Below are 14,248 nucleotides of genomic sequence, written 5' to 3'. Positions count from 1 at the left end.
TTTTAAAATGTAATTTTGCTGCTTTGTATATTTTTTTAATTTACCCTACAGATTAATGTATTACGTAACAGCTCAGATATCTATGAATTCCAGGAAGTGTAAAGGAAGAGGCCCACTGTGAGGCTTTTTATGGGCGTATTCTATTTATAAAATGAGCATCAGTTACACATTCTTTACATATACTGTTAAAGGCCTCAACCACTACTTCAAATGTGCTTATTATGTACATACATTACATGTATGTTAATAATAATAATACTGCTGACTTTTTGTTTCCGCATTAGCTTGCATTGAGGTGACAAGTATTCTTCTAGTGGCCAAAACCAATCTGAGAAGTCAAGTAATAACGAGATGCATCGATAGCCCAAAAATGTTTTATTAAATTCATAATCACCGCTATAATGTAAAGAACTATTCATTCACTTTAATTGTAATTTAATAAACAATCTCTTAAATACTAGCCACGTTTTGACCATGTAGAAAGCTTATTTCTAAAGTAGTTGGAGTCCTTTGGGTGCTGAGAGCCGTGCGGATCTTCGTCTATCGGCGTGTCCACAATATCCCAGCCTACTGAAATAAAATCCTACTTTATCTGCATGTTGTTGTTGTGCTGCTGTGGCAGGCTAAACCGCTGGGGTTCACGTCTCCGGAGATGATGATGCATCGCACCTTTAATAACCGTTTCCCCACAAGAGGAAATGCCCTCTGTGAGTCCGTAAGAGGTAAAAAAAATAAAACGGTTGACGGAGGAAAAGCAAACAAGGTTTCATCAGTTTGCTTCATTCTTTGAGGCTTCATCAAAGTTCTCCACAAGATCTGTAAGACAGAGAACAACAAAGTGCATCAGGTCTTTGGAACACTAACAATTAGTGACAGGATGGTGATTGATTTAATCCTTTATTACAAAATGATCTAAAGACAAAAACAACACTTAAGTCCTTATTTTCTTGTCTGACAGACAGTTTTAATGTTAGAGTGAAGAGACTGGCATCATATGAAACTAAAAAACCAAAGGAATTCATTGGTACCAACCATGTCATACTAGCTTATCACAAAGGAGCTTAAATAATGCTCCACACTTGTGCCAAATTTTGGCGAGGAAAAACTGTCATGGCCATTTTCAAAACGGTCCTTTGACCTCTGGCTTCAAGATATGTGAATGAAAATGGGTTCTATGGGTACCCACGAGTCTCCCCTTTACAGACATGCCCACTTTGTGATAATCACATGCAGTTTGGGGCAAGTCATAGTCAAGTCAGCACACTGACAGCTGTTGTTGCCTGTTGAGCTGCAGTTTACCATGTTATTATTTGAGCATATTTTTTAATGCTAAATGCAGTACCTGTGAGGGTTTCTGGACAATATTTGTCATTGTTTTGTGTTGGTAATTGATTTGCATAAAGCAAGTTTATTTGCACACTTCCATGTTGATAAGAGTATTAAATACTTGACAAATCTCCCTTTAAGGTACATTCTGAACAGTGAAAATGTGCGATTAATTTACAATTAATTGCGATTAATAATGACAATTAAATATTTTAATTGATTGACAGCCCTAATAATCTGCAAAAGGGACGTTTAAAAGTTGAAGCACTGTTTTTACCATAAGCCTGAAAAGAACGGCAAACATGTATTATCTGCATCTATACCTGGTACGTCGTCATCCTCTTCTTCTGCAATTTCCTCCTTGACTGCCTTCATGTCCATTGCTGCAAAATATATAAAGTAAATGAAACGAGTGAATGAAAAATCAAGCTGATTATTGGCACAAGTCAGTTCAAGTATGCATGTCCCAAAATGTTATTGTCAAATTCCAGGAAATTGGCATTGCTTTAAATGTTTGTGTTGTGGCTGCATTTCTCTGACGCCCATCAACGTCTCAAAATGCTAATTGTCTTGTTTTGCTAAAACATTCTGAGGACACCTGGCTGTTGAAATGGACAAAATAAGGTGTTGCTCAACATGGACGTGAAATGCTCTATAAAATAAAAATGACAACATCTACAATTCCATGACAACTGGATAAAACAAATATCACATGATTAGTTGTGTTGCCATGTAGAAGAGCTGCTTCTATTTCCTGTTTATTTTCATTTACATGCTAACACAAAGGTCAACTTCTTCAAACTGAATCATCTATATAATCAGCCAGTGAGCTGGATATCTGCATTTTTTTTCATATTTAGTCTCTATATCCCAGACAATTGTATAAAATCTAGAACAGAGAAGATATATTATAAAGATATGTGATAGGAAAAAAACATATTTAGCCTCTAATTGCTCACTTTTTTCTGTGGCACTTGCTCTATCCTCACAGTCCTCGTTGTTCTCTTCAGCTTTAGTCGCTGCTATAACCAGTTTCTCTAGGTCACATTTACTCATTTAATCTCTGCTGGTTCTTCAGTGATTCTAATCAAACAAAGCTGTCACACAAATCTGCTTAAGTACACTGACGTCTTAAAGGCAGCATGTTTCTGTTTTAGTTCAACCATGAACAGCTGCCTTTAATGTCTGGGTCATTTATATGTCAGCAGTTTGCCAACATGGAGACCTGATCTCTGGAACTGTGGCTCAAAGCTGTTAACTTTTCTCACTACAATACCATTCATTCTCATCTAAGTATCCACAAAAGCGGATGACTTTGCTGACACCTTCTAAGAATATCCCTGATATTACGCTACCGCGGAGAGCCCTGACACTCTGACTGTGTGTGTTTAAGCGTATACTCACATTGCCGTGGGAACTGCTCGGCCAGCTTGCGCAGGCTGGTGAGGCTGTCGGCTCCCAGCTGGCTAAGGATGCCTGGCAGCATCTCTGTCAGCTGCTTGGTCTCAGCGTGGCCCGTGATGGCGAAGGTGTTGGCAGACAAAGACGCCTGCACTTTGGGGTTGTTGAAGTGGATCACCGTCCCATCATCTTTTATCATATTCACCTGGGAGAGAAAAACCACAGTCAGACTTAGAGCCAATAAAACCTGACACAAGATCCTAAATCGTCAAGATATCATGTCAACAGTACTTTATGTAAACATCTGAGTGACATATGACAAATTTACACTGAAAAAGGGGTAAATTTACATGATAAACACAGATGTATATCAATGTTAGCAGTACAAAATTCAACAGTCCTACTGACACCCTCTGCTCTGTCCTTAGACCCACGGTTTTTAATTAAAAAGTCGCCAAAATAAACCTTTAACAGGTAAAAAGTGTCTTAATTGAGATCTTAGTCTGAATTACAGTGAGTATCTTTTTAAGAACTCACTGTAAAAACAAGATTAATTGAGCCACAACATGAGACTAAATGAGTTGTGTGCATCAGGGTAGTGCCTTATCCTCAAGTTGTATCTGTTTTTTGTGCTTTGATTTATCTAAAATACTTTGTGGAAGCGAGATGGATAAAAGCACTCTAAAAATAAACTAGATGACATAATGGGAGAGCTCTTTGGTCGGGCTCTCCCCGTCTTTTTATCTTTCCATACCAGGACTCTTGAGACAAAAAAAAAGAAAAAAACAGTGCAGCTACAGTAGAACGCTGACATTAGTTTTCCTTTGATAGCTCACCTCTTCTATCCCTGCAATGTTGTTCACTGCCAGTTTCTTCAGCGAGCCTTGGAGTTTTTTGTCATCAGCTGTTGCTGTTTTGTGAACAACCTTTTTCTTCCTGCGGGCCGTTCCCTGAGGAAAGAACAGGTGTGAATGCCAAAAAAAAGGATTAGACAGCTGAATTTACCGAAATGTCAAATGTAGTTTAATACCACTGGGTAATGTCAGACTTTTTAAATGTATATATGGGACATTTATCCATTCTATCTTTGACACATTATTTACTCATTTAAAGATTAACAGCTGTGATGAAGCCGTTTCAAACACAAGACTAGAATTTGCTGATAATTTGCAGCAAAGGAAAAGTGCTCTTTCCTTAATTTGTTTAGACACATTATACTGCCATATCCAATTGTTGCACTTAATTTAGTTTTAACCATTTAATTAGTCCTAAAAGTCAAATCCATTATTAACCTCTGTTTTTCATAAAAGGAGCTCCTTAACTTAACAAATTAAAGCACATTTAGATTTTACTCAACAGATGGTTAAAGGATTTTACAACCCAGAATCAAATAATTATGACTGGAAAAAAAAAGTGACTGACAGTTCCTTGTCACTTCTGGTAAAAATGCAAATTAAGTAAATGTACTTTGTATTTGAGAATGTCAATGTACTGCAATCTGGTAAAGGGGCACAAGGCAAAAATAAATAACGCCACCTAGTGTGTGGCTGAAGACCTCACAATGCATTTGAACAAAGCCACAGAGGCCACAGATGAAGGGGGGAATCTCTCCCCCATAAAGGGAATGCTGAGGTCAGGAGGAAAAGACCTGGCAGGTGCTGAATGCCATCACACTCCTTAAAATGAGCAACAACTGAGTCAACGACAGGATCAATCTGAAAAGCCCGAATTCAGACTTCAATGCAGGGCATTTGTCAACACAAGTACAAGCGATTTAATAGTACTGTACCTTTCCACCTATCCGCACTTGTGCCTGGAGTTTAGCGAGCTTTTCTTGATTCATAGTGTTCTGTTTGTGAATAAAAAACAACAACATTAACATCATGTTATTCCCAAGCTTTTCACATAATCCACGAATATATAGTAAGACAAATGAGTTGGCTATGCAGTATCCATGACAGTGTGTAGCTTTGCACAGCTCAGCAGTTTGAGAGAGAGCACATGTGATGACTTGTTGAAGTGCAGCATGAGACACACAGCATGAGTTAGGCAATCAGAGCTACTATAATCCTCATTAGCACTGAGCTAGCAGACTGCTAACAGATCAGCTGACAGGTATACTGAACACATACTGACTGCCGGCATTAACCAACATACATTGAATGAGAAAATGAAAAGTATCTGGAGCTAATTTTAACATGACATTTAAGTGTAACTGTAGCTAGTTCGGTTGCTAGCTAGCTAGCTAACTAGCTAGACGGCTAATGTAGCTAACGTTAGCATAGTGGCTAAACAAGATAAACTAAATGTCTTTTTGTTCCTGGCAAGGCAAACAAATAACATCAACTACACACCAAACGATTAAACAAACCTGCTCAGATCTTAAACACAACATTACATGATTATTTGTTACCTTTTAAAAGCAATAAGCTGACAGCCTGTTGAACTGCTCACGCTGCTACCAGAGCTGAAGAGCTGAAGCTTAACGCTGCGTCAGGTTAGCAGCAATATAACACACTTCCTGTTAGTATTTTCACAATAAAACTACCATGAAGCATTCAACAGTACATTTTGGATAATGATGTAGAGAAGATATTAATAGCAAATGGGGGAATATTCAAGATTCAAGAGTCAAGAGTTTTATTTGCCATTTGCACTTATAAGTACATTGGAATTCTGCGCAGTTAACACCGAGTCAGCTTTAAGAAAAGAAAAAAGGTAGAAAAGGCCAAAGGGAATTACAGTACAAAATAAGTAGCACATTCAACTCAACACAATAAATAAATAAATTATTCAAATATAAAACGCCCTCAGTGTAGTCAATAAATAAACTAAACTACCCTCTGCATAGGAACGATACCCCCAGAATACAAATATACAGTATATATGCTCCATGACCATGTTAAGAGAACTTGTAACTCTCATAAAAATATATAAAAAAAATAATAATAATAATTTATTTCAGACAATTACGCAGTGGAAGACAGCATATTGCACAGCATTACAGTCCTTTCAGTTCAGGTGTACTGTGTGTCACTAATGGTATGGAGGTGAGGTGTGGGGTATTTGTGTCCCTCTTTAATGTCCCTTGCCACCAGTCTTATTGTAGCTTGGAAGAAGCTGTTGTGAAACCGTGCTCAAATGGGGGGATATAAGTTGTTATATATTTTAGCAGGATTTAATACGTGAAATCCCTAAATATATATATATTTTTATATATATATATTTTGAGGCTTTTACACTTTAGTTTTTGTACTGATTTCCGGTGTTTTCATGACATTCCGTTGTCTAACTTGACAGTTGGAGCAGCAGGCAGGAGCACGCGGTTGTGTGGATGTGACGTCATGTGAACGGCCCCCAACATGGGAAACGGATCCCTCCTGACCAATAGCAGGAGGAGGTTGCCACTCACACGCAACACGTCACAACTTAATTGGACAGGCTTTTATTGTGAAATGAGACGGTTGAACTTCCGGGTCGCTGGTTCACAGAGCAGTCACTGCCATTAGCTGCTAGCCGCTCTAGTTGTGAGGAAAGAAACCAGGCCAGTCAAAATGAAAACATCTCTAGTGAACATCGTTTTACTCTCATCCCTGCAGGTGTTGTTGTCTTTGACGTGCTTTCAGGAGGTGGTCGAAGCAGCCAGCAGCAAAGGTGAGTTTACATTTCTGGACTTAATATACAATCTGGCCAGTGGAGAGCAATCTGTCTTTGTATGAGCATCCTGGATCACACAGTCTGTGTCCTGGACAGGTAATACCAGTTGTTTAATTATTAGGGTGTGCTTTAATGTAGCTACATAATGTCATACAATAGTCCATTTGCAAAAACAGAAAAAAGACATTAATTAAATGATTAAACCAACACCAGTTTGATTGATATTCACTGGAGTGCACACTAAAACATAATTTGGGAATATAAATAAAATCAGTTTCTTCATCGAAATAGTGAAATAAAATATACATACTACATGAATTAAAATGCACAAGTTGTTATCATTTATAAGCAATTCAAAAAACTACAAAAAGGTGCATCAGTGTTGCTGTGCTACAAATTAAAAGCATAGAAATATGGATGGAAAACAAATCACACTGCAAGGGGGAAATATGATTAAACAAAACCAAGAGATGTTAAGATGTTTTTATTAGCTTTGTGTGTGTAACCCTGAAAGACACACAGCTCTGATGAGTACAAATTTGTAAAAATCTGAATGAGATCTGGTTAGATAAAGTATGAAAAACTTATCAAACCTTACAGACAATAAGTCCTGATTGACAAAAGAGTTTTAATTTACTTTAATTTAAAGCAAACTTTTCTTATTAATGATATCAGAATATATGATATATTTTATAATATTTTTGCTGCATGTTCTCAAGAGGTGTACGTACTGTTTTTACAGAACTGGAGTTCAATTGTTGAGAAGTTTCCTGAAGTAGAAACAGAAATCCTACAATAATTATACTTAATACAGTTGTCATTACATGTTGTCTATAATAGCAAAAGGATCATACATGATAATGCAGTACACAGTCAAGTGCAAGATGATCTGTGATGCACTGTGCTATCTGTCTGTGTAACTGGAAGAGGGGAATATACACTTAAAATGATAAAGTAAGAATTGTTTTCAGTTTCATAAATTTCTTTTAGAGAAGTGAGATGAAATTCTGATGACATTTTGAGTCCCAAACATTATAACCTTGCCTTTTTATATTAGTCTCTCTTATTTTAATTACTCCAATTCCTGATGATTTCATTGGTTGAGTTGATTTCTGTACACTGCATGAAGTGCTTGCATCCTTTGCCAATAAATTGTACATATGCTTCCCATTAATGCATGTGTAATCTTATACAGAAATAGACTTCACATACTATAAAATGTACAATAGTCACATCAGGAAATGTTACCTACATGCCGTGCAGCTGCTTGCTCAGTATAACAAGATCACACTATAATCTATTGCTGTATTGATGACGTGTCCCATCGCTACCACATGAACCTTGAACTAGTTACTGTGAGTAGTTACTGATGACGAGGCAGAGTATATCCCTGCAGCTTGATATTAAATTACCTCCATTCATTTGTTTCCTCACACGTCTTTCTGTTGATCCTGTATTTAGGGCAGACCCACCCTGTTGTAGAAACAGAATACCAGTTACACAACCCTGGTGTACTCATTAATCCATTTCCTCCCGCAGGGTTTGGCGATAACATCCACTGGAGGACGCTGGATGACGGCAAGAAAGAAGCTGAGGCCAGGTGAGTTCACACTGAGAGCTGAAATATCACAACCACTTCTTGAAACCCTGCTGAGCTGACTTTTGTACAACCACTGGCCCCGAGGCCTGAAACGGGTTTTAAAGAAATCCCCCACATCTCCATTTCTGCTGACAACCGGAGCAGACCGATATCAGCAGCTTTTACTTTGTTTATTGTTTATTTGTTTTGCACAATTTAAGATTATTCAACATAACAAAAATAAATAAATGAATAATATACAGTGCAGGAAGAGGCAAAACACCCACTGGGTTTATCTGAAACCTCCACCTAGAGACTAGATTAATATAAAGAAATAATAGATTACATAATGAAATAATAGATTACATAATGAAATACTCAATGTATTATTCAAAGATTGGTGTATTTATTTTTTATTTACTACAGTTTCAGGCTGTAGTAAATAAATAGTAAATATTTCGACATGCTATACTATGACTTTTTTTCATGACATTTTTTGAAAATGCTATAGTATGACCTTTTTTATGAAATTTCTCAACATGCTATACTATGACTTTTTTTTCATGAAATTGTCAATAGTCAAAGTTTTACTAGTTTGAAGTTTTGGTCTTGACAAATGTTTCCTTGTGTTTGCATTGACAGCGGGCTGCCAATCATGCTCATCATCCACAAGAGCTGGTGTGGAGCCTGCAAAGGTAAAAACCACCACGTTCTCTCCCTTTCACTTTAAAAGCCTCAGGTTAGGAACTGTCCCATCATGTCTGAATACATTTGGAACCTTTTCATGCAGGACATCTGTGTCTAAGAGACAAAAAAGCCATTACTTACTACAAATAAGTGTCTGAAATGTTACGTATGCTCTTTCTGAAAAGGGCGTGATTATGTCTGACTTTGTTTAGTTGGAACTTTAAAGCTACAGTCGGTAACTTAATAAAAGAAATAACTTGTCATATTTGCTTAGACTGTCACTATATCCTGACAGTATTACATGAGACAGATAATCTGTGAAAAAGTCATGTTCCTCTGCCTCCGACAATATTTAATTAAAAATTATATTTGGAAACACATTTCACCTTTAACAAATATTACACCTCCTGCGGTTTGAAAATTGCAGTAGGCCATATTGAGATTTCGAAACAATTTTGAAATAATTGTGCAGCGCTATCAATATTCTGTTACTGTAATGCCTATTTCTCATCTCAAATGTTATCAGAAACATCTTGTAGTGTACTGTTTAGCTGTAAAATGAGAAAGTTTGCTCCGGCCGGCGGGCGGTGCTTGGTTCTGGCTCAACTGTTTCGAAACATGGCGGCCGGGTCAGAAACTTCCGAGCTTCGTGAGCAGTGATTGACGGCTGTATTACAGACTCCTCGGCTCTGATTTGTTGTTTTCCTTCGGCGCTGTGAAATCTTGCAGATGCCACAAGGAACACTAAAAGGAGGCAGAGGAACCGGATTCTTCACAGATTATCTGTCTCATGTAGCAGTTCAAAGACATGTGGTTGCCTAAAACATTTCCCTGGAATAGCAATTAACACTTGGTTACACCTTCAAACAAGTGACAGTATTGACTACAGACATTTTTCACAGCTCAAATTTTGACTTGTCATAGCAGGAAAAGCACAAGTGCAACTAATAACACGAATGATGTCTGTTCTGTTCAAGTGTCCCAGTAAGTTGTGACAGTGAGCCAGTGTGCACTCTTCCAGAACCCTGAAACTGAAGCAGCTACATGGAAGTTCATTAGTTTTATTATTTACACCTGTGCTTTTCCCATTGTGGGTGGAGGTAGAGCGGGTTGTCCACTAATCGGAAGATCGGTGGTTCGATCCCCGGCTCCTCCAGTCCACATGTCGAAGTGTCCTTGAGCAAGACACTGAACCCCAAATTGCTCCCGACACAAACACATTACATTGTGGACATTATAGCCGACAAACACAAGTCCCTTCACCATTTACTTGACCTTGAAATAGGTCAGGGGGTAGCCTGGACTGTGTGACCAAATCAGGGACAAGATATCCAATCATCTACTGTTTATCATGATGCCTAAAGTACCTTCGACCTACAACCGGGCTGGACTGGAAATTAGGTTCAGTTTTATATTTAAAAGGCATAACTTGTGATTTTGTTGAGTAACCTTAGTGATAAAACAGCACAACATGCTTCTGTGAAAAAGAACATTTAAGTTTCCATTTAGTTGACCGTTTACACCCATTTTTAAGACATTCTAACGTGTCACAGTGGGAAAAGCACAGGTGTAAATAATTATATGAATGAAGTGTGAATTCCATTTAGCTGCTTTGATTTCAGGATCCAGGTGTTGTGCATGCTGATGCTCTCACTGGAACCAAAGAACGTATATTGCTAAGAAGCGAAAGTCAATTATATGTTTCATTGCAACGCCAGCGCCCGGCAGCAGAGATAAGCCGCCGCCATTTTGGACTGTAATCGAGTCGAATACCAAAATGACGCCAGTTAAACGTCCGCTTACAAAGTGCCGTACAAAAGTAAAACAAAATTATTTCTATTCTATTGTCATAATTGTAATGTCTCTACTGAAATGTGTTACATGCATACTATTATAACTATTTACTTACTTATTTATTTATTAAACTATTTGCTTCCCAGAGGAGCATAAAGTGATCGGTGGACATAAATGGAAGTTAATAAAATCCAGCACACAGATTTTGAGAGCAACCTCAAACTTTTTCATGTCAAGGACCTCCGAAATCGATGTCCAATAGACCACAGACCATGGATATATAAGAGGTTGTGTCCTGTGCTTTTACCCTGCGTGTTACTAAATAACCTACAACTACATTAAATTCTGTTTATGTCATGCTACTAGCTACTGGCCGATAGCCGGTTGTTTGGGAACAGAGACGTTAATACATCCACCACGGTACAGGTTTACAGCATACAGCCCACGGGTGTATTATAATATAATAAAAGTGATGAATTATAGCCAATATATCCATTATTACAGCTAGCAGGAAGCTGGCTGAACCAGATATGTCATATGAGTGTACAGGGCGGTGCAGTCCCGTGGGTCTGATGCACGTTCATTATGCCGAGGAAAATAACTCTGGATTCTTCTATTAGTTTTACAACTTTTAGGGCATAATGATTTAAATGAGGGCTATTTAAGTGTTCGTACTGGGAAGTTGATTTACCTCAAAATAAATGATCCTCTGATTTACAGACGTCTCTTTATACATCCATGGCTGTATGGACTCATTGGCGTTTACGCTCCAAAATTGCGGCAGCGCTACAGCAGCGCAATCTAGCAGCCATTGTCAGAAAAGCAGCAGAGTTTCACCTCTTTGCTTCTATACTCTTTGCTGGAACACTTGAATAGAACGGAGCCATCATTGGTGTTATTAGTTACACCTGTAATTTTCCTACTATGACGAGTCCAAAAGTGTGCTGTGAAAAAGGCTTGTTCTTCTGTTTAGACAGAAAACAAACCAAGTCATACGGAATGTAGATGAATAAACATCAGTAAGCCTATCCTTCAAGCTCAGCCAAACCGCCTTCTGTAATGTGGACAAACAAGACAAACGGGAAGTGATTATTAAAGCTGTATTTTGATTCGATGGCAATACAAGATAACAACTAATAGTGTCGTTTCTTTTATCAGCACTGAAGCCCAAATTCGCCGCCTCCAAGGAAATCAATGAGCTTGCACACAACTTTGTTATGATCAACCTGGAGGTAAGGACATTTCCCAGGAAACTGTTCACGTCATTTAACTTCTGTGTGTCGTGATTGTGCTGTTAACCAACATTAACATATTATTAGTGGCGGTATGAGGCTCGTAAATGATCAATTATCTCTTGTTTGAACAGGACGAGGAGGAGCCAAAGGATGACGGCTTCAGCCCCGATGGTGGATACATTCCTCGGATTCTTTTCCTCGGTATGAAGGGGGTTGAGTCACAAAGTCTTAACGCTGTGTGGGATTCCTTTGGGGAGACTGATAGCACAGTTTCTCTTCCTGAATAACACACAGTCCCTGATAAGGTTGCAATAGCATGGTCTTGTTTTAGTGACGGTGCACTGAAAGGGCAGAGATGTTACACTTTATCAGCACAGAGAAAGAAAGCTACTAGTCAAGGAATCGGTAAATTAACAACACAGAGAAAAATATTAAAACGGGCACATACCAAATGTTTACAGGTGTTTGACAGAAGAATAAATAGCAGGTAGAAATAGTCGACCTTTGACTGGACAACGGAAAAGTCAAGTGGTTTAAAATATCACCTGTATGTGGTGTTAAATACAGTAAACTGTGTAAAGATTAAAGGAACATATTAGGGCTATTTTGGTAGAATATGACAATAGAATAGAAATCACTTTGTTTTACTTTTTTATGGCACTTTTTAGGTGGACGTTTTACTAGTCGCTTTCAGTCCAAAAATGGCAGAAGCATAGTTTTGCTGATGGGCGCAATGGAACGAACAATTGACTTTCACTTCTTGGCAATATACGTTCTTTGGTGCCGCTGCCGCACTTGCACTACTGTACACAAACAGCAATATCCGTCTGAGAACAACTAATAATAATTCATGTTGAATTATTCCTTATGTCATGGGCTATTTGGGGATTTAGACTTTATTATTACATACTTACTGTATAAAAAAAACAACAACAAAGCATTCCAATACTGATTTGGAGGTTGATTCGAAGCATTTGGGTCAGCCCTAGAAGGAATCACAGGAATGTTACGCCACTATGCAGAATATTAATGTTAAAATGAACAGTTCAGGTACAACTAATATATTGTTTTAAATCTAAAATGATTAGTTGATTAATCAATTAGTTAATAGACATATAATTAAGTGTCCAAAATTTACCGGTTCCAGATTCTCAAATACTAATATTTGCTGTTTTCTTAGTCTTCTATAATAATAATAATAATAAATTAATTACCTACCGCTTTTAACTGCTGGTTGGAGAAAACAAGCAAATTGACGATGTGAAATTGGGCTTTGGGGAGTTGTTGGGAGCATTTTTCCACAAATTTCTTAAGCAAATAATCAAGAAAACTGTCAGATTAATTCATAAAGAAAACAGCTAGTTGCAGCCTTTTATTGTTTAGATTTTAACTTTTCATTTGAACTGAGCAGACCTTTTTATTTGACTCCTCACAGATCCCAGCGGTAAAGTCCATCCTGATATCACCAACAAGAATGGGAATCCCAACTACAAGTACTTCTACAGCACCGCAGAACACGGTAACAATCCAGATTATCATGAATTACCTGTGGAAAATATTCGGTTATAGTGTGATGATAGCTGGGATTAAAGGAAACTCATGAGGTTGATAATCGAGGTGTGTATTCCCTGCTCAGTTGTGTCCGGGATGAAGGAGGCGCAGGAGAAGCTGACAGGCGACGCCTTCAAGCAGGGTCACACTGGAGACGAGCTGTGAGGAGGCTGTAAGGGCTACACTTCCTCTACCGGAGCCTGTGCTTCAGAGCGCCATGTTACATAAACAAACAAACAAACAACCCCTTTCACCAATTACACTTGTACTTTAAACCGCGGGCTCCATCTGGGGAACCAAACCAAGCCAACCATTAAAATCGGTGCTTGTATTTCTGTTTTTCCAACACGACTACTCATTTCCTGTCATCATCTTTGTTTTAAAACACATATTTGTAATCTACTGTTAATTAAATGCCATATGTACTGTATTTACTGTCTGTAGAGGATACAACCAACTCAAGCTAGCCAAGTTAACCGTTACTAACTCTCACTTGCATACACTGTTGCTGGATTTAAACTTCACATCTGGAAAATGCCAAGTTTTAAGGAAATAGTCATGACAGTCATTTTGGTTTTGAAGAAGTTTCAGAAACGCCTTGTAGTACAACGTTGTACTTCATTTGAACCAGTAGAGTCATGTTTATACCCAACAGCAATGACCCAGTACTTCATATTAGTCGAGATCAAGTCTAACACCTCCTGTGATGTGCTTCCAAAGATCCTCTGCAGTACGTTAATTATATCTGTGATAATTCTTCCCATATGGGCTTCTGTACTTTCTGTTAACAGTCTTTAAAATAATATGAATTATTCATTTAATCCTGCCAGTTTCTGTATTCTTATTTAGCTATATCTACATTTTCTTTCCTGATCTTGGTTTGTTTTGATGCTCATGAAGTTTTCTTTTTTTGGGGGGGGTTTTTGAATGAGGGATGAAAACATTGGTTATGTGTCTTGATGTATTTTATACATGTACACAGCCAAAGTGTGCAAATAAAGTTTGTTGTACTGAGACC

At 38.0% G+C, this 14,248-nt stretch overlaps 2 protein-coding genes across 2 annotated transcripts; one reads left to right on the top strand and one right to left on the bottom strand.

Annotated features, from left to right (window-relative positions):
- Positions 1–356: 356 nt before the first annotated feature.
- LOC119499228 (transcription factor BTF3 homolog 4-like) lies at positions 357–5,277 on the bottom strand. The gene is made up of 6 exons (XM_037788484.1): positions 5,141–5,277; positions 4,517–4,576; positions 3,564–3,677; positions 2,731–2,932; positions 1,650–1,709; positions 357–816 (listed from the first exon to the last, which is right to left on the bottom strand). The coding sequence occupies exons 2-6, from the start codon at positions 4,568–4,570 to the stop codon at positions 770–772; spliced, it is 477 nt and encodes a 158-aa protein (XP_037644412.1). The 5' UTR covers positions 4,571–4,576; positions 5,141–5,277; the 3' UTR covers positions 357–769.
- A 910-nt stretch (positions 5,278–6,187) lies between these two features.
- txndc12 (thioredoxin domain containing 12 (endoplasmic reticulum)) lies at positions 6,188–14,246 on the top strand. The gene is made up of 7 exons (XM_037787729.1): positions 6,188–6,381; positions 7,924–7,984; positions 8,606–8,658; positions 11,603–11,676; positions 11,811–11,880; positions 13,115–13,198; positions 13,316–14,246. The coding sequence occupies exons 1-7, from the start codon at positions 6,282–6,284 to the stop codon at positions 13,393–13,395; spliced, it is 522 nt and encodes a 173-aa protein (XP_037643657.1). The 5' UTR covers positions 6,188–6,281; the 3' UTR covers positions 13,396–14,246.
- Positions 14,247–14,248: the final 2 nt, after the last annotated feature.

Source organism: Sebastes umbrosus, chromosome 12 (genome assembly GCF_015220745.1).
Source record: "Sebastes umbrosus isolate fSebUmb1 chromosome 12, fSebUmb1.pri, whole genome shotgun sequence".
Lineage (NCBI taxonomy): Eukaryota > Metazoa > Chordata > Actinopteri > Perciformes > Sebastidae > Sebastes > Sebastes umbrosus.
Note: the sequence above shows the minus strand (reverse complement) of the source record. Positions and strands in the feature narration are given on the sequence as shown.

Coding starts and splice junctions, on each gene's coding strand:
- LOC119499228 (XM_037788484.1), bottom strand. CDS start 4,570: ATGAATCAAGAAAAGCTCGCTAAACTCCAGGCACAAGTGCGGATAGGT. Junction 3,678..4,516: donor AAGTGCGGATAGGTGGAAAG/GTACAGTACTAT, acceptor TTCTTTCCTCAG/GGAACGGCCCGCAGGAAGAA. Junction 817..1,649: donor AGAGGATGACGACGTACCAG/GTATAGATGCAG, acceptor TCTGTCTTACAG/ATCTTGTGGAGAACTTTGAT.
- txndc12 (XM_037787729.1), top strand. CDS start 6,282: ATGAAAACATCTCTAGTGAACATCGTTTTACTCTCATCCCTGCAGGTG. Junction 8,659..11,602: donor CTGGTGTGGAGCCTGCAAAG/GTAAAAACCACC, acceptor TTCTTTTATCAG/CACTGAAGCCCAAATTCGCC. Junction 11,881..13,114: donor TCCTCGGATTCTTTTCCTCG/GTATGAAGGGGG, acceptor GACTCCTCACAG/ATCCCAGCGGTAAAGTCCAT.